Source organism: Carassius carassius, chromosome 4, assembly GCF_963082965.1.
Source record: "Carassius carassius chromosome 4, fCarCar2.1, whole genome shotgun sequence".
NCBI classification, from domain to species: Eukaryota; Metazoa; Chordata; class Actinopteri; order Cypriniformes; family Cyprinidae; genus Carassius; species Carassius carassius.
This window is the reverse complement of record NC_081758.1, coordinates 3,815,064-3,842,676: the sequence shown is the minus strand read 5'-3', so window position 1 is coordinate 3,842,676 and position 27,613 is coordinate 3,815,064. Positions and strand designations below refer to the sequence as shown.

General features: G+C 36.8%; 1 protein-coding gene across 3 annotated transcripts in view; it reads left to right on the top strand.

The window, feature by feature from the left end:
• Window positions 1–27,613, top strand: part of LOC132132764 (astrotactin-2-like) — a 498,987-nt gene that overhangs the window by 290,124 nt on the left and 181,250 nt on the right. For all 3 annotated transcript variants that reach the window (XM_059545295.1, XM_059545288.1, XM_059545303.1), the window contains 3 exons: window positions 6,998–7,082; window positions 8,574–8,648; window positions 16,463–16,600. In XM_059545295.1, the coding sequence (XP_059401278.1) occupies window positions 6,998–7,082; window positions 8,574–8,648; window positions 16,463–16,600 (298 nt within the window). The remainder of the gene's footprint in view (window positions 1–6,997; window positions 7,083–8,573; window positions 8,649–16,462; window positions 16,601–27,613) is intronic.

The window sequence follows — 27,613 nt, the reverse complement described above, 5'->3', positions numbered from 1 at the left end:
GTTAGATTTATTTTCCTTGTTTTCCGTTATTATTTATTTATTATTATCATCACTGATTGCTTTTGTATTAGTTTAATACAGTAAAAGTATTTGCATCGATATCCTCTGTTGTTTGATCCCTCTTTTATGTTGCGACTTTAAAATGAGCAGGTCGTAACATAAAATTGGGTGCTCGTCCGGATTGCTACATATAAGTAAATGTATAGTGTTTTTGTGTGCTCACCTTTTGTAAATGAGTAGACTTCAGGTAGTTAGAGTGCTCTCAGCTGGATTTATAATCCGTCCATCAAGGCACTGTTTGTTATTTTAGTTTGTTATTTTTCCTTTCTTATTGTTGAAGGTTATTCTGGTCGGACGTTTTAAGACTGTTGGGGGTACGCTTCGGGATTTTGGTTTGAAATGCCAGTTGTCATTAAGTTTAGCATTTAAATACCGCCCCAAGTCCGGTACACCTTTTAAAGATTAGGTAGGTTTTGTTAGTAGCTAGGAACTGAAGTCTATTGTTTTCAAAAGGTGACACTGTTTTTCCGAATCCTGTGTTTGAAATGACTACCGAGTTAGAAGGTAATTTGACAATTGACTTGTGGTAAGTCTTTGTTTATCTTGTAACGGTGAGGTTTTCTATTTGGAGCGCGCTTGCTGTAGTGATCCCTGGCGAAGTGGCTGATGGGATTTGTAGTTTTAACGTTCTGGATGCATGTGTTTGTGGTGTTTGTTTGCTCTTTTCTCTTTTAACTGTTATGACGTCGTCATCAGTAATCGAGGATTCCTTTGCATTTCCTTCTGAAATCTTATTGGAGAGGTGTACAAAGGAAGAACTTCTGCAGATTGCTGAACAATTTGATGTGAATTTAACAAGCAGTGATAAGAAGCTCAAGGAAACGCTGATGAAGTTGTGAAGAGCGCACTTTCAGAGCGAGGTTTTTTAGAGGTAAGAGCTCAAGTTATCCACCCTGAGGAGTTTGTATCTTCCCCTCTTTTTGATGTCGATCAAAATGCAAAGTTTAGCGACGTCTTTACAAGAGAAACAGTTGTGTGTTGATGCAGAAAAATGTTGCGCTCAACGCAATGTTTGTGCTTTAAAAGAGGAGTTTGAGAATGACTTTAAAATAAAGAAATTGCAACAACAGAGTTACAAAAAATTAAGTTACAATTTGAAAAGGAAAAAGAGGAAAGAGTTTCAGTTGCGGAAACTTGAGTTAGAGCTGAGTGTTAAAACCGATCAAATTCAAAATTTCCTCTGAACCGGTGTTTACAACGCCTGTGTTTGTCTATAAAAACATTAGACTTGTGCCGCTGTTTTTGGAGAAGGAAGTGGAGAAGTAGGTAGAGCACAGGTAGGTAGAGCACAGGTGTATTCCGTGCTGACTACTGCGCAAAGTGCTGATTATGAAATCGTAAAGTCTGCTATATTGCATGCTTATGAATTGGTACCTGAAGCATATCGCCAGAAATTCAGGAGTTATTTGAAGGTTGAGAAGTGCACTTATCTTGAGTTTGCAATGAGAAAAAGAAAAATCTGTTTGATCGTTGGTGTTCCTCTGTAAAAATGATCACTAAGGGACCGTTTAGAGAGCTCATTCTTTTGGAAGAGTTTAAGTTGTGTTCCAAGTACTGTTGCTATGTATCTTAATGAACACAAAGTTACTAAATTGTCTGATGCTCTGCTTATGGCAGATGAATTTGTTCGCACTCAAAGTTCTACTCATTTAAAAGGAGTTAAGCAGGTCAAAGTTGACTGTTTCAGTTAAGAATAAAAAGATGGTTGCACGTCAGAATGTTGTCAACTTCTGCAGATAATGCTTCATTCTCACGTACAAAAGGAGGAATGGTTTGCTTTTATTGTAAGAAGCCAGGATATAAGATTTCAGACTGTGCTGTTCTTAAAAAGAAGGCTGTTAAACCCGTTGGCTTAATTTTTACAAGTGTGAATTTTAGACCTGACAAGCAGAGTGAGCAGATGGATATCACCTAAGGTGGAGAATGTTAAAAACTGTGCTTTTTGGGCCTTTTTTTTTTTTTTTTACTGATGGGAGTGTTTCTTTGCCTGACTGATGTAACGGTGCCTGTTCATATCCTTCAAGATACTGGGGCAGGGCAGTCATTTTTGTTGGAAGGACTTTTGCCGTTGTCTGAACGTACTGCTACTGGATCTCACGTGTTGGTCAGAGGGCTTGAAATGGGCTTCATGGAAGTTCTGTTACACCACATCCACCTTAACTCTGAGGTTCTTGCTGATTTAGCTTCTCATCGGTCTCATTTAAATGAGCGGAATGCGTGGCAAGAATCAAAGAATTATGAGGTGGAGCCTTATTTTATAGCCTTTCCACCTACACCGTAAACACATTCGCGGCAAAGACAACCTAATTGCTGATGCTCTTTCATGGCTGTAAGATAGCTCCGTAGTGTCGAGTATATCTTTCTCTGCTCGTTTTTTTTTTTTTTTTTTTTTTCCTCTCTCTAGTTTTCTCTATGATGTCCTAGGGCCCAGGAGTCTTAGTGAAATTAAGTGGGACTTATGGAGAGGAGTATTAAAATTTGTTGTAAACAACATTTATATTTAAATGGTTGTTTTTGTGTATTTTTTTGTTTTTTCTTTTGTCGGTTCTTTAGACAACCTCCTTTTGGAGTGGGAGGTGTGACGACCCTGAGTCTTCAGATCCTATTGGATGGAGTGTGGCAGTTCCTGATTTGTCTTCTGTTAATTGCTAATTAGTACCATTATAAGTGTTACCTGTTGACTAAGACAAGCACTCTGTGGGACTGTTTCTCTGGAGAAGTTCTGGGTTTCAACCTGTATGAGCTTGTAGTGTAAGTGCAATGACCTTCTTTTGATTAATCAATTCAAAATTTGACAAATTCTGTGACATTCCGCGTTAAACTGTGAATTCTGTTTTTATGACCTAAATAAAGACTACACTGCGTAATTTTCCCACTTAAAGTCAAAGTCACCTTTATTTATATAGCGCTTTAAACAAAATACATTGCGTCAAAGCAACTGAACAACATTCATTAGGAAAACAGTGTCAATAATGCAAAATGATAGTTAAAGGCAGTTCATCATTGAATTCAGTTATGTCATCTCTGTTCAGTTAAATGGTGTCTGTGCATTTATTTGCAATCAAGTCAACAATATCGCTGTAGATGAAGTGACCCCAACTAAGCAGGCCAGAGGCGACAGCGGCAAGGAACCGAAACCCCATCGGTGACAGAATGGAGAAAAAAAACCTTGGGAGAAACCAGGCTCAGTTGGGGGGCCAGTTCTCCTCCGACCGGACGAAACCAGTAGTTCAATCATCTGTTTCCTGTGGTCTTGTCCTGGTGCTCCTCTGTGACAAGGTATTTAAAGGGGATCTGTATCTGGGGCTCTAGTTGTCCTGGTCTCCGCTGTCTTTCAGGGATGTAGAGGTCCTTTCTAGGTGCTGATCCACCATCTGGTCTGGATACGTACTGGATCCGGGTGACTGCAGTGACCCTCTGATCTGGACACAGACTGGATCTGGTGGCCACGGTGACCTCGGAACAAGAGAGAAACAGACAAATATTAGCGTAGATGCCATTCTTCTAATAATGTAGCAAGTACATAGGGTGTTATGGGAAGTGTTTCCGGTTCCGGTTTACCTAATTAATGCAGCCTAAAAATCCTTTAACGGATTTGGATATTAAAAGCATATTAGTATGTTATGTGTATGCCAGGTTAAAGAGATGGGTCTTTAATCTAGATTTAAACTGCAAGAGTGTGTCTGCCTCCCGAACAATGTTAGGTAGGTTATTCCAGAGTTTAGGCGCCAAATAGGAAAAGGATCTGCCGCCCGCAGTTGATTTTGATATTCTAGGTATTATCAAATTGCCTGAGTTTTGAGAACGTAGCGGATGTAGAGGATTATAATGTAAAAGGAGCTCATTCAAGTACTGAGGTGCTAAACCATTCAGGGCTTTATAAGTAATAGGCAATATTTTAAAATCTATACAATGTTTGATAGGGAGCCAGTGCAGTGTTGACAGGACCGGGCTAATATTGTCATACTTCCTGGTTCTAGTAAGAACTCTTGCTGCTGCATTTTGGACTAGCTGTGTTTGTTTACTAAGCGTGCAGAACAACCACCCAATAAAGCATTACAATAATCTAACCTTGAGGTCATAAATGCATGGATTAACATTTCTGCATTTGACATTGAGAGCATAGGCCGTAATTTAGATATATTTTTGAGATGGAAAAATGCAGTTTTACAAATGCTAGAAACGTGGCTTTCTAAGGAAAGATTGCGATCAAATAGCACACCTAGCTTCCTAACTGATGACAAAGAATTGACAGAGCAAACATCAAGTCTTAGACAGTGTTCTAGGTTATTACAAGCAGAGTTTTTAGGTCCTATAATTAACACCTCTGTTTTTTCAGAATTTAGCAGTAAGAAATTACTCGTCATCCAGTTTTTTATATCGACTATGCATTCCATTAGTTTTTCAAATTGGTGTGTTTCATCAGGCCGTGAAGAAATATAGAGCTGAGTATCATCAGCATAACAGTGAAAGCTAACACCATGTTTCCTGATGATATCTCCCAAGGGTAACATAAAGCGTAAAGAGTAGCGGCCCTAGTACTGAGCCTTGAGGTACTCCATACTGCACTTGTGTCCGCTTGCCTGATGTGAACGCAAAAAAAAAAAAATCACATTATTACATACCACCACTGGTGAACGGGCAAGTGCAGTGCAAATATATTTGAAAGGTCTGGGCGAGGGTATCATGATGTTGTCGCAAGACCAGTCAGATCTCGTCACACCCCTAGGCATAAAGTACAAAAACCGTGACAATGGAGGACCTAATTCAGTATTAATAATTTTACTGAAGCAGAATATCTCCGAATATGAATGCAGCGTAGTAATGCAAATTATAACCATAATAAAGAAAATGCTTAAGGTATGCTAATGGACAAAGATGTTAATATTAAAAGACAAAATATGGTATACAGTTTAATAAAATTAAATGGATTAGCACGTTGCTTGCCTGTACAGAGTATGTATTTTTTTAGAAATTCTGTATTTAATTGCCACATGGGCAATTTAGAGCTTTCTGTTCATATTCTGGGCTCATCTGATTGCATGTACAAAGTATAAATTTTTAATTTCTAGAATATTAGATTTTTATTTTTAACACAGTCTTTAGCCATGTTAGGCGTTTTCTTTATATTGGCTTCTGGGGGGGGGGCTTAATGTGCAGTTTAGAACTATTCATATTCCGGGCTCATCTGCTTTCTTCTATGTAGTATATTTTATTAATAAACTGTATACTGAATTCAGCCTTTTTATAGTGCCTTTCTAGTTTATTTCTTTAGCATTTCATATATTTTAGATATTAGTAACAGAGTATAGATATAGACCGTGGTCATTATTCAGAATTTTTTGGACTGCTGAATAAGGGATTCCAGAGAGCCGTTTAATAAATTGCAATAGATTACTTCTATTGGTCATTACTATATGTTCATTACGGTTGGCTGCCAAAGCCTTTCAATCCTCTACTTCACTTTCTCTATTTGTTCCAGTGCAATATGTGCCTAAATGTGCTTGTTTTCATAAGAATAAGCCATGAAATGGGAGCTTAAATGGGATGAATATCATTAGCATAGTAGGTGTACAGATGGGTGCATATTATTTCTAATATTTGCCACTACGGCTCATGACATATGAATGTCTGCCTGTGCAGTTTGTAAAATGACTTCTCAAATTGTTTCTTTTCCCCTCCAACCAGAGCTGGTTTTGAAATAATCTTTCATATTCAAGTGACATACTTCTGTATTTTATCTGATTTCTCTTGCTTTTCAGGCTTGGCCTTTATTGTAATTTGAAGAGAATGTTAGAGTATGTTTTAAATTTCCCAAGCCAATTTTTAGTTTGGTTTGTATTATGAATCATAAGCTTATAAACTTTAGGCAACTCCAGAAAGTATCTTGATTTACATATGCAGGAACAAAGCAGAATAAGAGGCAATGGAAATTATACTGTGTGACTTGTTTCATTGATGACAGGACCATAGACAAATATTAAAGCTTCTTCTGAATATATTAAAATATATCTAATGCATGCTGATTATTACTGTTATTTAAGTTCTTCTTTGTTATCGACGTTTATATAACTCCTGTCTAAAAGAGATTAATGCATACAAATATACAGAATAGTTTTACAGTCTTTCAAAAAGTGAAATCTCTCCTGGAAAAACAAAAAAAAATTAAGTGACAATTCCTTCATCATTTATTCACTCTCATAAAGAAAGCTTGTTTGAAGGAATGAGCATAAATAAATAAATGGTTAAAAAGAAATAGCAAGGTATAAATTAACAATTGTGAGATATAAACTCAATTATAAACCGAAAACAAAGTTTGAATTGCAAAATGTAATCTCTGTAAATGTAATGGAAAGGACTGAGATATATAATATCAGAACTGATTTTAAAAAGTCGCAATTGATTTTTTTATTGAATTATTATTTGGCAAAAATAAGCTTCCATTCTGTGTAATTTCACCATGAATACATGACAATATTTTCCCCATTTGATATTGATATTTAAATGAATTTATATTTTAATATGTTTAAAGTATTTGCGTTATCATACAACATTGTTAATGCTTTCAGTGACTTTCACACCACACATACAATACAACATTATCTTGGTTGAAGTCAAGCCTTTGATTTAAAACATGACATGGACATATTTTCTTGAAATTCACCCCACAATCCCTCTTTCCTAGAGGAGCTGTATCATTCTCGTATCCTAGCATCAGTAGCTCTGTGACGTCTTTCAAGATAGGAGCCGTCTGATAGTGAAGGTGTCAGATACAGAAGCAGCTCTCGCTCTACACACTTGACTTGACTGTATATAGGACAGACTTTGAAAGCCTTTTGTCTGTGTGTGCGACAGCACTGGGTGTCACGTGGACATGCGGTTGATTTGCCAGAGGGATAAATGAACATAATCTGTCACTGTGTTGTGCTCTCTGCAGGGGAATGCAGCTGTCTGGAAGGTTATGCCCCTGACCCCGAGCATAAACATCTCTGCGTCCGCACAGATTGGGGCCGCAATGAAGGGTGAGTGCTGCAAACCACTCTGTCAACGCCTCACAAATAGGCCAGACTAAAAGCCAGGGCAAGAGAAAGACTGTAACGCAGAGAGAGATGCGATTCATCACCTCACCTCATGCCAAGTGTAGTAACTCCTTTTCCTGACTCTTAATGAACTCACTCGAGCAAACCGCTGTCTAATAAAACAGCAGCAGAACTTTCAGCCCAGACATCGACTCCAGACTGAGACTTAAAAAAACATGGGACAGTGCTGCATACAGTATATGATTTAGAAACTGTAGTCCATTTCTGATTACAAACTGCATGACAGAAATTGCTGCTAATAACGTAATCTATTACATTACACATTTGAGGTAATATAATTGAACTACTTTAAATTACTTGTTGATGTATTTTAACCCAACTTGTTTATTACATTGATTTGAACAGGATAATCTTCTACCATATGGATATAAAAATGCAAGATAAGAAAATATGTTCTGTTTATTGTCATTACATGATGTTAAGGTTTCCCAAACGGGCTTTCATGAAGAAACTGCAGGGGATTTGTGAGTACAGTGCAGTGTCGTCACGTCCGGTTTCGATTAGTAGTGTAAAAAAATTTCCGCCTGCATTATGTCAATGGGCTGCAGCCGATTTCGATAAGAGTACTAAACTAGTTTGGTTGAACTTGACAATAAACATCAGTGTTTCAGATGGTCTATTTAGCTTTAGACGATGCGTACCAAATGTGTAATCTTCCAATTGAACATGAAATATTATGTATCAAGCGAAGTGATTGTCAGCGTTGCTGGTGTCGCCACAGTCATGAGATAAATGACAATCTGCCCGTGGCTGCATTTATTTATAATGTTATTGTTTTTATTATTGTGCCATGTTTTTTATGATTAATCTCCAATGCAGTCGACAATATATTGCTATCTCTTCACTGCGCTCAAACCCGGATGATATGACACATTTAAGCACATTAAGCTGGGCTGAATAATATAAATATATTTGAACAAGCCCAATTTGATCTAATATGTAATAATTGTATTGGGAAGTAAAGTGACTGAAAGCAATGCTAATAATCATCACATCAATTTTATTTTTAATTCCCTCAGTGGCTTATATAACCATGTATTACTGTGTCTTCGGAAGTCTTTCAAACACTGCAGCATCCTAGCATCATAAAGGACTTTTTGCCAGTTCAGATAAGCGCCTCGGACATTTCCATCAGAAAATGTGAAACCGCAGTTCAAGGTTGTGCAATTCTGAGCCTGGAGGGCCATCATCACCTGAAGTTCTGAGTAACCCTGAAGACCCTGATTAGCTGGTTCAGGTGTATTAATTTATGGTTGTAGCTAAACTCTGCAGGACATTGGCCCTCCAGGAGAAGGATTGGACACTCCTGATTTAGTTAATTTCTGTTGCTATTATTGTTTTTAAGCTTAAGTTATTTTTTAGCTAAAACCCTTTGTATTAATACTCAAGCCTTTTTGTGTGTTCGTCCCACAGTCCATGGCCTTACTCAAACCTGGAAAGAGGTTACGACCTTGTCACAGGAGAACAGGCTCCAGAGAAGATTTTCAGGTAAGAACCAGACCTCGCCACCTGCCTGTCTTCCAAAATAAGGTCCCATGCTGAACACAGCAATCCCCGGGTTGTCCCAGTCCAGGCAGGGCCTCCCCGCCTGCTGTCAGTCACCCTCATATTGAACACAGGCCTTCACAGATGGCCTGCGGGGCAGCACTGTGGGTTTCCTGATAGGATTTGCCCTAGGCATGTTCCACCCGAAAGACGAGGGAGTCTCACCAGAGCCCTGGGCTTCTTTCTGTTTTAAAGCAGGGTCTAGGGCCACTGAGAGTGTTTAGTGGCTCCGTATATTTATTTTTCATGTCTTTGAGAACATGGTGGCGATAGAAAGGGAACGAGGACAGGTCACAAACCACAGCATGTCACTTTGGATTTCTGGATGTTTCTGTCCTGCAGGCGTGACAGTCTGAAAAGCTTCTGCCCTTAAAATATCTGATGTAACTCGTCACATGGATTGCAGAATGCTTGACTGCAGTCTGAATGATGCATGTTGATATTTCTAACCAAGTACATTGGAAATATGACTTTTCCTACATTTCTGCGAAACTTGAAATACAAGTATATTTTGTGCCACTTTTCAGATGACACGTCCACGAGAGGCGCTATAAGCAAGTACATTTACATATACAAGTACATTTAGCAAAAAGAGCTACGTGCTTTGCTGTTTCATGGCACTAAATAGTGTCTTCAGTTTTCTCTGAAACATTTAAACATGATTGTTGCAACACTTTATTATGATAGATAGTGCACTGCAATTCGGAAATTAAATGTTCAGTGAGCAGTGCTGCAAGGTTAATGCATTTTGTGTTTGAAAATAGTGAATTGCCAACACTAAACACTGTTAACAAAGTAAAAAAAAAAAGCCTTTGTTGAAAAGAAAAGAAAAACATGCTATTTTAGTTTTCTAACAGCCAAGCGCTTCACGTTGCAAGTGCAATGCTGTACCAGGTGCGCTTCTGAGAAAATTCACTCTGTCAGAATATTATACATATGGAGCTGCTTATGGGATGCAAACATCAAACTGTATTCATTTAAAACTAATCCATTATGACAGGGGCGATTCTAGGATTTTTTCATCTGGGGGGCACAAGAGGGGCCACGATTAATACAGAGGGGCCAATCTTGTGTTGTTTGAACTGTATATCCAAATCATTTCAAGAGTTCAGTAACCTTTAAAATCAGTAATAAACAGTGATACCCTATTATATTTTAATAGCAGTTATTCACTGCTCTTAATCAAAACAATCAAATACAATTTGTATTAACTTTTCACTTTACAAAAGTGAAAGAAAAACTGTAATAAAAGAATCCAATGTTTGAACAGTGTACAACTCACAAATAATAATAATAATATAATTTATTTATAATAGCCTTATATATATATATATATATATATATATATATATATATATACAGTCGTGGCCAAACGTTTTGAGAATTACATGAATATTGGAAATTGGAAAAGTTGCTGCTTAAGTTTTTATATTAGCAATTTGCATATATTCCAGAATGTTATGAAGAGTGATCAGATGAATTGCATAGTCCTTCTTTGCCATGAAAATTAACTTAATCCCAAAAAAACCTTTCCACTGCATTTCATTGCTGTCATTAAAGGACCTGCTGAGATCATTTCAGTAATCGTCTTGTTAACTCAGGTGAGAATGTTGACGAGCACAAGGCTGGAGATCATTATGTCAGGCTGATTGGGTTAGAATGGCAGACTTGACATGTTAAAAGGAGGGTGATGCTTGAAATCATTGTTCTTCCATTGTTAACCATGGTGACCTGCAAAGAAACGCGTGCAGCCATCATTGCGTTGCATAAAAATGGCTTCACAGGCCAGGATATTGTGGCTACTAAGACTGCACCTAAATCAACAATTTATAGGATCATCAAGAACTTCAAGGAAAGTGCTTCAATTCTTGTAAAGAAGGCTTCAGGGCCTCCAAGAAAGTCCAGCAAGCGCCAGGTTTGTCTCCTAAAGAGGATTCAGCTGCGGGATCGGAGTGCCACCAGTGCAGAGCTTGCTCAGGAATGACAGCAGGCAGGTGTGAGTGCATCTGCACGCACAGTGAGGCCAAGACTTCTGGAAGATGGCCTGGTGTCAAGAAGGGCAGCAAAGAAGCCACTTCTCTCATAAAAAAACATCAGGGACAGATTGATCTTCTGCAGAGAGTATAGTGAATGGACTGCTGAGGACTGGGGCAAAGTCATATTCTCCGATGAAGCCCCTTTCCGGTTGTTTGGGGCACCTGGAAAAAGGCTTGTCCGGAGAAGAAAAGGTGAGGGCTACCATCAGTCCTGTGTCATGCCAACTGTTGTGAATTCTTTATGGTTTTTCTCTTATTGTCCGTAATTTATTCTGCTAATGTGTTAAGTTAAGGAAGATGCGCTATACGTAGTTTGAAGCAGATACGATTCTAACGTAAGTGAGGTATTCTCTGCTACGCAAGCGCAGCAGCCGGAGTTTTTGTAGCTGGAGTTTCATAGCGTGTGCAGACTTTCCACTCGTGTGCAACATCCTTGAGTGCAAGTTAAAGTTACTGACAAAGTAAGTTCATAACACGATTCTATGTTTAATGCGGAATGTTTGTGTGTGCTGCAACTATTTCTGGCACTAAGCCAATATTGCCGCTGTTTTGTATAATTATCACCTATAATTATGATCTGTATAATTATCAGCGCACTCGCGCTAGCACGTACGCTAATACCACTAATATTTGCAATATGAATATGTTTAATTCTTCCCCTTATGTGTATAATCCTATATTTTACAGTTTGTTATCTGTTGTTATAATAATGCAGCATAATGTGATTTATGCTATTATATTTATTTCCATAGTTTATATCCTTTCTATCTTAGTATTGTAAGTGGATATATGAGAGTTGTTGATAATGTTTCATTTGTAATTTACTGTTGAATCATAACAGTATGTAGACAAGTCATTTATTTGTTTATTTGTTTATTACAGAAACTACCTCCGTTGTATACTGTCATGTGTACAAGGTTGAAACTTGCACAAAATAAAAGTGGAAACGAAATCTGATGACTCCTCCCTGATCAGAGTACTGAAGTGGTTAACACCATTAAAAACTAGCAATCAGTGGGGCAATTCCCAACACCAACAGTAAAGCATCCTGACACCATTCATGTGTGGGGTTGCTTCTCATCCAAGGGAGTGGGTTCACTCACAATTCTGCCCAAAAACACAGCCATGAATAAAGAATGGTACCAAAACACCCTCCAACAACAACTTCTTCCAACAATCCAACAACAGTTTGGTGAAGAACAATGCATTTTCCAGCACGATGGAGCACCGTGCCATAAGGCAAAAGTGATAACTAAGTGGCTCGGGGACCAGAATGTTGAAATTTTGGGTCCATGGCCTGGAAACTCCCCAGATCTTAATCCCATTGAGAACTTGTGGTCAATCCTCAAGAGGCGGGTGGACAAACAAAAACCCACTAATTCTGACAAACTCCAAGAAGTGATTATGAAAGAATGGGTTGCTATCAGTCAGGATTTGGCCCAGAAGTTGATTGAGAGCATGCCCAGTCGAATTGCAGAGGTCCTGAAAAAGAAGGGCCAACACTGCAAATACTGACTCTTTGCATAAATGTCATGTAATTGTCGATAAAAGCCTTTGAAACGTATGAAGTGCTTGTAATAATATTTCAGTACATCACAGAAACAACTGAAACAAAGATCTAAAAGCAGTTTAGCAGCAAACTTTTTGAAAACTAATATTTATGTAATTCTCAAAACTTTTGGCCACGACTGTATATATATATATATAGCCTTATTTATATAAATGCAGAATAACATGAATAATTCATAGAAATAAATACACAATTAATTAATTAATATAACTAATATAAATTTAATATAATAAATTGTTTTTGTTTATTATCCACATCCCATTCAATTTGCATAGCAGCAGTTGCAGTAAATTTGCATTGATGAATAAACAAAATCTACTTATGTCAAGGCTAATTAATCTTGAGCATATTGATTTAAAAATATTATATATCCATACTTTGTTAGATAGCTACTTGTTCAAAAAGGTAGCTTTAGTTTAACATGTAAAATATGTGGATCCTATAGAAACAGTTTAGAATAGCTTAATTAGTCCAGTGTTATTTTAGTATTAGTTATATATTTTGCTATTTAATCATGCATTAAATATTTATGTATGATATTTGCGGACATATGATGAACATATGATAAAGCCAGGTGCTAAATTATTTTTTTCATTTTGATTATACACACAAGATGAAAAAAGATGTTCAGAGGGATTTCAGCATATTTATATATTTTCGGCATATTTATTTATTTTTTATTAAAATGTCTCATTAATCAGGCCAGTAATGATTTAGTAACAAATCCCTCTGGAGATATCTTTAGAATACAGAATATAAGTGTATAACTGGAGAGTTTGGTGCACATAGCTGCTACATAGGCTAAGATGTTTGTACTGAAGAATGACAAAAAACCTCATTTTGAGAAAACGGCATTTAAAGATTTGTAATGTAAAAGCTAATTTTTTTTTAGTGGAAACAACTATTTACAAACACAATATCTTGTCAAATCCTTAGCAATCAACAATACAAACCAACTAAAACACATCAAAACCTATAACTCAGCATTTATGGCCTTCAACTAAACAGAAAACAGTCAAAAACACTGTGGAAATGTCAGAGCGTCACGTGATGCGTCTGAATGAATCACGTTGTCGGAAATTGGAATCAGCCAATGAGATTCACTTTTAGTGTTAAATGCCCCATTGTACTTTCACAATTGGTTGCTGATGAAAAGGAAATGACCATATTTGGATCCGAGAACATTGTACGGGAGAGAGAGCTAGAGAGAGAGCTTTCCAGGGTGCAGACAGCAATCGCGGAGCACCATGGTGATTTAGAACGCCAACTGAATTTATGAGAAATCTACAGACGCAAATAGACTAAAGGTGTAGTAAAATAAAGACCTATATGTGTATTTTGGACTTTTTTTCACCACAAGTCTGAAAGAAGACATGTTATTGAAGACAAACAGCCCCAAATCTCAAAATTGACCAGTAAAAAAACGATGTTTTTGCATGTGTCTCACCCATATAGACTGTAAAAAAAAGTCTCAAGTGTGGAGAGTTAGATAAACATCATACGATTTGTTTCGTCACCTCACTTAAGTGAAAAAAGTCGCTAATCGACTACATGATTCAATAATGACTTTATTAGAATTGTAATTCTACTTTTTTTAAACCATTGCTTTAAATTGCGTTGTTGCTTATATCGGCGCGTTCGGCAGAAAAATAAGTAAATCGTAACGCAGTAAACCCTTTTTACATTCAGCATCAGAGGAGCATAGTAAATATAATGATTAGCATGTTGGTCTGCTCTAGGAGATAACATCATCATCGAACCTGGTCTGTCTAACACCGAAAGACGTTAACGTTAGTACCAAACACTTCTTGCACTGCAACAACTCGCTAATCGAAAAACATAAGCTATATAAAATAGATCAACTTACCGTGTGCTTTTTTTCGTTGGAAAACAGCAGCTCGCTATTCTTGGTCTTCGTTGAGAAGCATCGCGACGCAATCATGAGTTATTTACTAAACTGAAAGATTATGATTTGAATTTGTAAAAGTGACAGACAAGTAGAAGGGTGGGGACACACTGGGGGGCCAATCAGTTTTCAGGAGGGGCCAGTGCCCCCATGGCCCCTCCCCTGGCTACGCCACTGCATTATGATAAGTGTTTTGTTCTCATACAGTCGTGTAGCATAACACAGAATCAAAAGTTGTTGGCATTTTACTGGAAACTGCAGTGAAATGTTTGTATGAAAGGCAGGCAGAGTCAAATATTCCGTTTTTATGCTTTAAGTGTTATACACATAAAAGTGAAACATATCAGGATGAGAAAGAACTTGTGTGTTAATGCAAAACATACCATTATTTACTTTTTTGTGCATGTTTTGATATATACTGTTACTGTGATGTACAATAACTCATAACATGCTATGGGATTTTGTCATGCAGTCCACCCATATAGTTTAAGCCATTTTAACTAAAACTAATAATGCATCTTACACTAGACAATAAGCTGATGTGATGACAGTATCTCACATTGATTCGCTCTATTAAACTCTGTCTCTCGTAATTAACTATATATTATTTTCAGACTACAAGCCTTAAGGTGTTTTTTTTTTCATCTTTGGTTCTAAACGTGAAGGTGAAAATAAATGTAATTTATATCATCCATTCACTCCTTACTCATCCAAGCTGTCATCAGTCTTAACCACCTGACGACTCAAGCCATTTAGTTGAGCTGGCAGGAGTTGACTGATAGTGGACTGAGGAAAGCAATCGATGCCCTCTGAAGTGTCGATTGATGGGCCGGAGCAAGGTCTGGGCTAGCGCTGGCTTATTTATGAGTGGAAGTATGCATTGATCCTGAAGTAATTCAGATGTGCTTGTCTATATCCAAGGTCAGCGACCGGCCAGACTCAGTTCCCACAAGTGTGCTGGAGCCGCATGTAATCATACAAATTTAATTCACAGAATATCAATTCACTGGCTAAATTAATATTATATTACCTTAACAATTTCAGCTCTTCAGTTACCTTGACAAAATGAATCAATATTATTTATTTATTTATTTATTTATTTATTTTATTTTTATTTATTTATTTATTTATTTATTTATTTATTTATTTTATATTTATTTATTTTTTTATTTTTTTATTTATTTTTAGTTAAGCAAGATCTTAAAAAATCATAATGCTTTTCAAAATCTTCAGTAATAGACAAAACATCATAGTCTGCAGTCTCTTCTGGTTTGTTTGATTATAAACTTTATTGGGATGAGTACAAAAAGAAAAAAAAAAGATATATATATATATAAGATTAATTGAAATTAAGATTCTAGACAATGCAGTCATATCCATTAATCTGCATTACAAATAAAGAGTTGTTATTATTATTATTATTTAGTTTCAAATAATATTTTCATTTTTATTCATTTAGTTTCTAATAGCTAGTTTATATATATATATACACACACACACACACATATATATATATATATATATATATGTATGTATGTGTGTGTGTGTGTGTGTGTATATGTGTATGTGTGTGTAGCTATATTTTTTCAGTTTTAATTATAGTAATTGTATTTGTTTTATTTGTTTAAAATAAAAAACAACAATAATAATAATAATAATAATAATAATAATAATAATAATAATAATAATAATAATAATAATAATAATAATAATAATAATAATAATGTTTTAATTTTGGTATTATTTTAATTAACAAAATAATTTTTTTAAATAGTTTTAGGAAACAAGACTAGCACTGTCACCCTCTCTTTGACCTTTACTGTGTCTTTAAGACGTCTGTATGTAAATGATTTGTGGTATGATTGGCTAAAACTCTTTGCATGCCAAATGAGTCGCTGTGCTCTTTTACAGGTTGTGGATTTGCCGCCAGGTTCTGAAATGAAGAGTGTGATTACACTGAAGTCTTTCCTTGTGAAGAATATGACAAACCCTTTGCTGTTTTTTTTATCTGCTGTATACTTTCAATGTCTTTTTTATTTCACTAAAGACCTTTGGATACATCATTAGCACACAACTACTGTCTAGTGTGATGGTCTTTATTTGTGCATGCTGTGGAGAACAGATCTTCTCTTCTCTCGTTCAGTGTGGCTTTCTTGTAATAAGCAGCTGTCTTTATTCGGGCATGTTCCACAGGGTCATTGAAATTCAGCTGACACGTTACGCTCTCGTGTCCCTCCTGCTGCAGGTCATCCTACAGTCTGGGTCAAGGCCTTTGGCTGCCAGTCAGCAAGAGCTTTGTGGTACCTCCGGTGGAGCTGTCAATCAACCCTATAGCCAGCTGTAAGACAGACGTGTTGGTGACAGAGGACCCTGGAGAAGTGCGGTGAGTTAATCACAGCTCAGCTCAACAAGACTGAGAATGGCTATAATAAGACACAAATGTGCCACTGCAGTAATTGATAAAGCCTGATCTGCATATTTACATCTACTGTGTATATAGTGTGTGTGTGTGTGTGTATATATATCATCAAGTATATTAGCATTGCTTCATTTTGTGTTCTTGACCCAACCAACATAATGTTATTGCACAAACTTTATTTTGTAAATCTCTGATCTCACTGTAAGTGGCTGAACTCACGTAGTAGGTATCAAAGAGTATGTGTCTTATTCACTGAATTCTTCTTCTTCTTCTTCATATATATATATATATATATATATATATATATATATATATATATATATATATATATATTGTAATGCAAATATTATGAGAACTTTCCATTTTATCATCCTGCAATCTTTATAGGAATGTTACTTATTTCTAGATGTTCTGAAACTGGAAACATTTAAAAACATGTAGTTGCAAAGATACTTATAGTGAGTAGAATGATGGACTACTGAGGCAAAGTGTAACCAATAACTCTGAACAAATGTTCTATTAACATTACTGGAAGAACGTTTGTTCATAACTTTGAGTTACGTGTAAACATTTTGAGAGTATTCCAAGTTAGCACTGACTGTAATTCCTCCCTCAGCTTTCAACATGTACATCATTTTCATTGGTGAGCTTGTATTTATTTGACATGTATTTAATCATTTTAATTAACTATTTATTTGACTTAGGTTCGAGTTATTTTTTTTTCAGAAATAAATAAAAAAGTTTCCTCCAGTAAATTTCTGTGCTACAGTAAGTGAGATGTCCCGTTATGAATAGATTTCCCTTTATCTGACACTTCTTTCTGAAAGCCCCACAGCTGCTGTTGGCTGAAATGTCCTCAGGGAAACAAGCTATTTACAGTATTACTTTTTCACAACCAAGCTGTTTTCATCATTATTGCATTCTCAACATATGCCAAGCTGTTTTCATGGTGTCAGCATGTACTCTAATATGAATCCGGTATAGACTAAGAGCAGGGGCTTCATAAACCTGTTTATTTGTGTATTTAAGCACAAGTGACAGCCTGGGTATAGTCTGGTGTTATACTGGTAGTTTCTGATTCTGATACCTAACACCCTGGCGCACACACACACACACACACACACACGGACACACATCTGGTTTGCTGTCCTTGTGGGAACTCTCCATAGATATAATGGTTTATATGAACCACAGTGACAGGTGTCCCCATGAGTCGGTGTTTATTCAGGTTTAATTCCCCACTGGCATAAAAGAGAGAATGTGGATGAACCTGGCAGACATCGGGAGGAAAGAAAATGCTTTCTTCTCGATGCTCAGGTCTCGCCTTCTGAACTTTTAGGTATTTCCGTTGAGACGGCGATTTGAGAAGTTCAGGGAGACGAAGGCGCGCTCTGCTGCTTTTAGATCCTTCGTTCCACGAAGGTCCAGGTCTGAGCCCGAACAACATAGAGGTCCTGGCCTGTCTCGATCTGAGGATCAAAGACGGGCACAGAAGGCTAGTGTCGCAACTCGCGCTCCTCCCCCACCTGCGGGCAGGGGTTAGAGAAATCGTGGGTCACGAGGAGGTAAGCAGAACCTAAGGGGTATGATCTAGACAAGGCAGCGTTCTCGTCCGAATCGGAGTGATACCGAGGTATCTACTCGTTCCCTTTGGGGATTTTTAACCCTCTGGAGTCTAAGAGGTTATCAGGAGAAAGTAGCCTCATAACGCGTATATGCGTTAATCGACTTAAGAGGGTTAACTTCTGCTTTTATCCTCCCCTTCCTAATTCCCCTGTAACCACCAGCTCTCCACCTGATCGAAGTTAGGTGGAAACCTCTCGCATAACAGTCTCTTATGCTGGACCTATAATGTTGTTATGGTTCTATGTTCATAGCAACCACCTGACTGATGGTCCAGATTAAAGGAGGCGCCCCTTGAACAGGGCTCCAGCGCAGGAGGGGGGGTGAGTAAATGTAACCCTCTCTGTATATACTTATGTGTATTAAATTGCTGGTGGTTACATGTCTACTAATAAACTCTGTGAGTTTCCTTTGCAGTGCTCAGTTACAGTGTTTACTAAACACTCGCCAGCACCAGCCATCCGGCTTCATGTTCCGGTATAAGGCGGCTGAGATCACAGGTTTCTGAGGGAGCCTCCTTGATCATCAGGCCTGGCACAGCACTGCAGGGAATTTCATGGATGTCCGGCCAGGTCACCCCGAGGGGTCTCCTGACCGCTTAGGGGTGCTGTCGCATCTAGCGGGAAGTGGAGGTGGCAGTTACAGAAGTCTTCTTGTATATGCTGCCTCACGTGATGCTCCCCTCGCCCGAGGTTTGTAAAACTGAGCTTACCTCTCCCGTGAGATTCAGCTCCTCTGCGATGCTTAGGAACCTTTAAGTACACACGCTAAGCTTTGTGTACTTTCTCAAAACCACATGGTGGTCAGTGTGCACGTGAACACTTTGCGCACTTTCTAAAAATCCACAAGTGGTAAGTTTGCACGCAAGACTCTGCAAACTTTCTGAAATCGTGTACGATAAGGGTTACGCGCTCCGCTTCGTTCCCTTTCTTGAGATGATTAGAACTTGGTTCCTTGGGCTCCATTCAGCCAGTGTGTATTTGTTTATACACTTCAAGCATCGCTTCCCTCAACATTAGGGGCAATTTGGCTGATTCTCGTGGTAATTTAGCAGCGCTCCCCTTTTTCCAAAAAAGGTTCGCCTATGAGCGCGCTACTCTGAGCCTGGAGTTCTCCTCTCATATGAGACTGAGTTCTCTGTTTTTTCCCTAGATCGCTCCAGTATTGTTTCCATAGATCGAGTTGATGACTCTCAATCATACTGTTTTGAGATGCAACATTCCATCTATGAGCTGCTCTATCAGAGTGCCACGAGAGCCCCTCCTTAGAACAGTATTTGAAAATCCATGCTATGGGAAGTGTGCACGTGAAGTCCTTGCACACTTTCTGAAATCCAATCTGTCGTAAGTTCACACGCTAGTATTCTGCATTTTTTCTAAAATCCTATATGGTGAGGGCTTCGCACAGTTGCTTCGTGCCCTTTCTTGAGTTGGTAAAAGGCCCGTTCATCTTGGCGCCACTCCACCTATGTATCCTCGGATACCTATCTAAACAGGGTGTTGCTACTAGAGAACTGTCGAGACAGCTCTTTCAGCAAGCTCACACGTAAGCTAGCGGTAGCCCCTGTGTGACAGGCAAGACTTGGTAGAAATGCTAGGATCTTAGCCATATCCCTTTAAAGGAATCTTTCCTGATTCCAAGCCTTCAGCTCTACCCTGGGCCGAGGCCCTTACAATTAAGTTGGGTATGTAGCTTAGGCCTTTTGGCCGTAAGGGGTACTGTCACAGACAGCCGTCTAAACATCCCAGGGGCAACTCCCATGGAAATGGTAGAGCTGGTACTTAGTGCTCGCCATGATTCTGGCCTGCACTCCCCTCAGCATGGCGGCGTGGGTATACTGTTCCCCAAAGCGCCACCTAGAGGACGCAGTTCGAAGTTCCCTCGAAAGGGAACTGTCTCAGGTTACGTATGTAACCATAGTTCCCTGAGTAGGGAACGAGACACTGCATCCTCTAGCTCCCTGCCATGCTTCAGACGCAAGCTTCAGACGAAGAAGATAATGATGTGCTCTCCCGGTGCTAATTTATTTGCATTAAAAAATTATGAGGGAGCACTGAATGGTCATGATGCTTTGGACTAAGAGTGTTAAAGCACAGGAAATTTATATCCTGACAAGTTACAATTAAATGATTTTTTTTTCTTCTTTCTTGATACAACAGTAAATTTGTAGTTAAAAGCCTGCCAGTGAAGGAATTATGTTCTCGGTTGCAAGTACATTCCAGAAAATGTAAGCAGTTCTGGCACACTTAAGTATTATCTTTGCCAAATAAGTAAAGCGGTGTGAATGTTGTTTAATCTTGCACAATAGTTTTACTTTCCATTTGATGTCTGGAAAAAGGATTATATTCATTTCACACAAAACATTTTCTCTCTTTTATCCTCTCATACACTTAGATTATTTCTGAGCTCTGATGATGAATAGCATTCATCAGCATTTCAGTTTCAGCCCAGAATGAGGTGGCCGTGACTCTGGCCTTTGGGAAGTGGGGACAGTGACCTGTGATTGCTTGTATCTGAGTTCCTCCAGAATGGAATTGAAGCTGGCTTTGCTCCAGAAGTGTTAGTATGTGCAGCTCCGTGTCTCCTGATACTCCAGAGGTTATCTCCATCCTGAATGGAGTGACGCATCACAGCACTCAGGAAAGTAAACACTCCTAATCTCCTTTATGCCACTGGCTTAATACAGCTGTCAGCTGCAAGAGAGGTCATATGAGCCTGTGCAATTAAACCCAATCTTCAAGGTTTAGGAGACACGGTTGTGTCCCCTTCGACTCTAGTTTGAAAAGATGCAAGCTACTCATAATTTAAAGTAGTTAAGATAAACTTCAAACAAATACTGAGCTGTTTGTATACAGGCCATCAACAGAAGAGGATATTTTTTATTTTGTACTTCCTTGTATTCCTGTGTTTTTGTTCCCAGTCATTTGTTACCATGGACACTAATTATGTTGCACACCTTTTGTTTATGCATCAAATAAAATTTACAAAAGTAATTCTATTAAAATAGAAGTTATTAAATGCAACTGTCTGTACTTTAATGTTTCAAATATCTTTTGTTAAAATGAAATGTTAAGATATGGGTTAATTCATATTCTATCGTTATTCAGCATAACAGACATATTTGTGTAAAAATGAAACATACTTATTTTTACCTGTACTTATTAAAATATATCAAAGAATAAGTAATTGATCATTGCGGAAAAAAAGGTAAAAACTTTATGGTTTGAATGATTGTGATTTGTTTTCTAAATATGCCTGACAAATTTGATTTATTTTATATATATATATATATATATGTGTGTATATGTGTGTGTGTGTACATATATATATATATATATATATATATATATATATATATATATATATATATATATATATATATATATATATATATATATATATATATATATATGTGTGTGTGTGTGTATATATATATATATATATATATATATATATATATAATATGTATATATTCTTTTTGTATTTAACACATTTATATTTACACCTAATATAAAAAAAGAGGAAACCCTGTTTATTATTACTATTGTTGTTGTTTTTTCAATAAAATAACAGGCACCCTATTTATTATTATTAGTATTTATTTTTTATTTTTTTGTATAAGAAAATGGTTTCAATTATGGTGAAATTAACTGGACAAGATACATTCACACTAAATGCAAAACAAAAACACAGGAGGCCATATTTGTTATGACAAAACAGCAACATTGCAATCAATGTTTCAATGTTAAAGTCCTAAAATGTCATGCAGGGGCAACAAACTGTGAATTGTTGAAGCAATAACAAGCAGCACATTATGTTTCACAAGTCCGTTATCTAGTTTTGTCCCATTCAAACATATACTTTTAAAAGGAGGTAAATCAAGCGTGAGGCCTTTTATACCTGGAGCTCAATAATAAACTTGAGCCGCATGATTTTAAAGATTTTCTACAATTAATCCTTATGAAAAATTATTATTATTATTTCATATATGCCATGTAATACGCTTGTTTCCCTTTCTCATGCATAATTTACTGTATTTCACACAGTGTTGTTTTTCCTCTACATTTCTCTGAAACAAACAAGTATCTTAAGTGTTTAAGTGTGGAAAACATAGCCCTAGTTCAATCAAACTCTAACTTTACAGCTTGCATACATTCAAACTTGCTGACTTAAGGTTGTGAATGATTTATTAAGCTTAATTAGTACTTAACATTATTACAGGGACAAAATAATAACTCTGAGGACGGAAACATATTTTATGAGTGATTAGTGGAGTTTCAGAGGAATACATTATATCAGTGTAATGTATCTGGGAAATAATTAGTTGCTGCTGTGCAAGAAAGGCCTGTCCCATCACACACAGCACAATGAATAATGAGCTCTTAATTATGCAAATGATATTCATAGGGAAGACCCATGAGTGAAGGCTGCCGACTGGAGCGAACTAAAATCAAAGTACTGATTTCAACTAATGAAAATCAAGCACTGACTCATTATTAAAGACATATACTTACTGGCATAACAAAATAGCCTTCATTAAAGATCACTGATAAACCCACACCATTAGTACACTTATATAAATCTGTCTACTACTTTACTAGCCTACGTTTTGCAGTGATCGGCAGACCTTTAACACATAAACCCCAACGACAGTGATGACCAAGACTAACAGTAAGACATGAGCTCTCAGTATCACCAAATAACTAAAAGTTACAACAACAGCGTAAATAAAAACAGCAAAGTGTCAGAAAATAATCAGTAGTCTGCACAATTTTTTGCCGATCAGAAAGAAAATAATGGCAACATTTAAAGGTTAAAACCAGATATATTACAATCACAGTTAAAGGATATGGAATGAAAGTTGAGATTCTAATTTTCAGCAAAGGGTTTGCCAAATGAAAGCGAATTATGACTGTATTATAGGCTTAAAAAGCAATGGATCTGTCCAGAAAAAACTTAGTTAAATTCTAGCCTGTGTAATTACCAGCCAAGCATATTAGCTTGTGTGAGAATCTTGGCATTTAAAACCCAGACTTGTGATCGATCGTGTGCAGCTTGTGTGCTGTCCAGAGAGAAAGAATTTGAAGGAATATATCACAGGATGAAGGGATTTTTTCTCAAAATGCTGGTGTAATTTCATCATTTTAATTAATTCAGTTTCTTTTATTGGTTGCTGATTAGATGTTAAGCCAATCATCACTATGGCTTGTATTTAGGGTTCGTGAACAACCCCCTTAACTTAACTAACTTTGGCATGTAACTCATCTCGCATCATTTTTGCTACATGAATATTTCTTACAGGGATAGTTCATCAAAAAATAAAACTTCGGTCACACTTTAGTTTAAGGGTCACTATTAACCTGTTAGCCAGCACCCCCCATTATGGGATTCACAGGTGAAAGTGCCCTACCTAACTTATAATTGTAACAGTTCCTTACTTATGTTTGTTACACACAAACATTTGGGACCCTTTGGGCTTTACTTTTTATCAACCAAATTTGATAATCCTCAAAAATATTAAAAGTTATAGACACTGAAGTGCCTTGAAAAATGTTTTACCACACTGATTTAAAAAAAAAAAAAATTGCTATAAAAATACATGAAATCAGTCCTGGAGCCTATCTAGAAAATGAATAGGTTGAAAGTCACATGTTTCATGAGTTTCTATTTCAAATCTGAAGAAGATATCATGAAAAATGAGACCCCTGCAAATATTTTTATGAGACTATGTCTAACCCCCCCACCCCCCAAATATATATATATTTGTTTACCAACTGTATTGAAGGCTTCTACAAACTATTTTTGTCATTAACATGCCACTGCACTTTTTTTTCAATTATAAAAGATTAGACAGAAACTTAGAAATCATATTAGTGATTTATTTAAGCACAATAAAAAAATAATAATAATTTGAGTAAGAAAAATAAATAAATAAAATAAAAAGATTTAACTTTGTATGCCAATTACAGAACATCCTGGAATTGCAAGAAATGCAGCATTTACAATGGATTACGATGAAAATACGTGCTGATGTGCTGATGACCAGTTATAGAGATGGTAATAATGTAAATGCGCCATAAAGTCAATAATCCACTTCTCTATTCACATAGATGGTGTTCATCTATAGCCGTGAGAGCTGTGAATACACAGCAATAGCGAGCTGATTTACTAACTAAGACTTTTGCCTAAAATAACTTCTAATTTGCTGCTCATTAATAGTAAGGTAGTTGTTAAGTTTAGGTATGGAGTAAGTGATCTAAAATATATACTTGTGCACAATAAGGTATTAATATGTGCTTTATAACTACTAATAAACAATCAAAATGCTAGTATTTTACCTAATAGTGAGAATTGTTCTTTAAAGTGTTACCGAAAATCCTGTCAACATTTACTCATCTACCACAAACCTGTATGAGTTTGAGCAATATTCTTTGTTTTCTTTTTCTTGTCTTTTTTTGTTTGATGAATGTTGGTAACTAAACAATTTTAGTTGGTAACTAAAAGTTGATTATAGCTATTTTACTTTTTATAGTATGGTAGCCATATATCACTTAGCATTTTTTTTATTTTTTATTTTTATATTCAGTTGACATTGGCTACTGTCATTTTTTTTTTTGGAAAACAAAATATCTTCTTTTATATTCAGCAGAAGAAAGAAAATCATACTGCACATGTCGACAACGCTGCTCCTGGGGACCCGCTGTCCTGTAGAGTTCAGCTCCAACCCTAATCAAACACACCTGAACCAGCTAATCAAGGTCTTCAGGGTTACTTGAAAAGCCACAGGCGGGGTGTGCTGGAGCAGGCTGGATTAAACTCTGCAGGACGGTGGGTGCCCAGGAGCAGGGCTGAACAAGTGAAGTTGGAGTAAATGAAAACAAAACACTGTCCCTGTCCCTTCATGCTATCTCATACTTCATTCTTTTTTCCCCATCTGACATGATAAAATGGCCATTAAAATCCCAAAGAGCCAAGCCGTATACCATCAAATTAATATGAACAGATTTTCGGTTTAAATTGGTTTTGCTGACCTACATCAGAGCTTTGTTGAGATCTGCAATACAAAAAAAAAACCAGAAACAAGGATTCGTTCATTTCACCCCTTTGTGATATACAAAAAGGCTTTAGGATCAATACTCATCTGCAATGGGCCCGTGACAAAGCACTGAATTCTTGCATTACCACAAGCCTATCTATTAGACTCTCTATTGTCACTGTGATTCATATGCCAAGAACCTGAACTTCAATCACTGAAAATCTGCTGCAGGTTTTATGTGACACATAGATTTTTACTGAACTGTTTATAGAAGCTGATCCCGCCTGATTTAGATGGTGCTTTTGAGGGACTCAAACTGTCTAAGGTCATCTTTTCCCAGACATCAACAAGCAGCCGTGCCATTAGAGTCCGGCACATCTGTGGACTCCACAGGTCAGCTTTAGTCCACCCTGAAGAGCTGCACTATCTGAGACACACCATAAATCCCCCAGTCAATTCCACTCCAGGCGTCTCCAGCTGTGCTCAAAGCCCATTGTACTGTCAATATGAAAGTGTCAATAAGCTGAGAGGGCATGCGACAGCCACAGTGCATTGATGAATAGTGCATTCAATGCAAGCACGCAAACTGAACATTACCACAAGCTAATGTCCTCCAGAGTGCACATCATTCATCCTGTCATACTTCGGTGCCAAACATACAGCCACATTCAGGATTGTTGACTATTTTAATGAATATCTGTAGGTCATTTCCACAGCGTGGTCTGTTTTAGTTTGTCTTAAGGCAGGCCTTGTGAAAAAGAAGTGCTTAATTGTACTGAATGTGCACTTGTAATGTACTTCAAAGGATGTTTTAAAAGTGCATTTTAAAATACATTTTTAACCCCTTAACTGTCACTCACGTTTTTGAAGATAGACTTGAATGTGCATGATACAAACCTAAATTTTTATAATTCATGACTGAAAACATTTTGTAACATGATTTTGATGTGCCATTTACATGGTAATGCAATGTCTGATTTTAAAATGGGTTTTAAAGGATGAATTTTGAGATTTTATGTTTTCAAGTGATATATAACTTCTGATGATTTCTAAAACATGATAGAGAAAAAGGCAACGAGAAAGTCTTTTTTTTAAACAAAGGTCAAAACTCATTTTGTAATGTAGATTTCTGAGGGTGCACTCTTGTCATAAATTAATCTATTACTTTTCCTACATAATTTTTAACAAATAATATTGGAAAAATATATATTTAGGAGTCTTGAACCTTTCCAACGATATATAGTTTGTCAGGATTAGATTAGATTTGATTGTAATATAGTATAGTCAACGTAGGCGTCCCGTATACGGGACGGGGTGACAGTTAACAGGTTAAATCATTGTCTTAATAATCATTTGTTATGCTTTAAAGAAGTATGCTTATTTTGATGTGTTGACTGACATAGTAAAATACATGCAAAATACTTGTTTATAAAACTATTATTTCAACTGAAATGACATTATAGTAGTGGCGTGCATAGACCGAGGCGAGGGTTTGCAGTCTGAATGGGTTTGTTCCCCCTCGGCTAGGGGTGGGCGATATAATAAAAAATGTAACTTTTTTTTTTTTTTTTTATATACGGATTTTATCACGATTCTTTGTCATGTTTTTATTTTTTTATTTTATTTTGCAAGCTGTTTGAGCATCACAGCCAAACTAATTTCCCTATTATAAAAACTAAGCCTTTCAAAGTATAAAATATGAAAAAGCGAATATTTAGGCCAAAGTGCATTGGTGAAGACAGAAATGTTTGTAAAGAGCCACATTCATCAACTTCAGAGCAAACCCTGGGTAATTATATATGTTGGATAATCGTGGCCAAGCACAATGCTGCCACCCAACAGAGGTGATTCACTTTTCAAATTTTTATCTTCTTTTTCTCGTAATTCTGACTTTTTTTCTCGCAATTTCCAAGTTTATATCCCAGTATTTTGTCATTTATCTCAATTCTGGAAAAAAATAAAAATAAAAGTCAAAATTGCTAGATGAAAACTAGCTTCTCTTCTCTTCTCTTCTCTTCTCTTCTCTTCTCTTCTCTTCTCTTCTCTTCTCTTCTCTTCTCTTCTGGGTTTCCATATTGTTTAATTAGTGCTAAGTGAAATTTATTACATATTCTGACTGTCTTTGTGGTTAATGAAGCATTGTAAGGAAAATGTTAAAATATGCATATATCTATATATAATGAAAACAAATCTCTTGTTTATCATCTTAAATCTTAATTATGCTGGTCTCAGCAATAACCGCCTAAATTTGCACCCTGATTTTATGTCTCATGTTGTACGTGTGTAATGAGTCGCACCTTCCATTGGGGAGAAAGTAA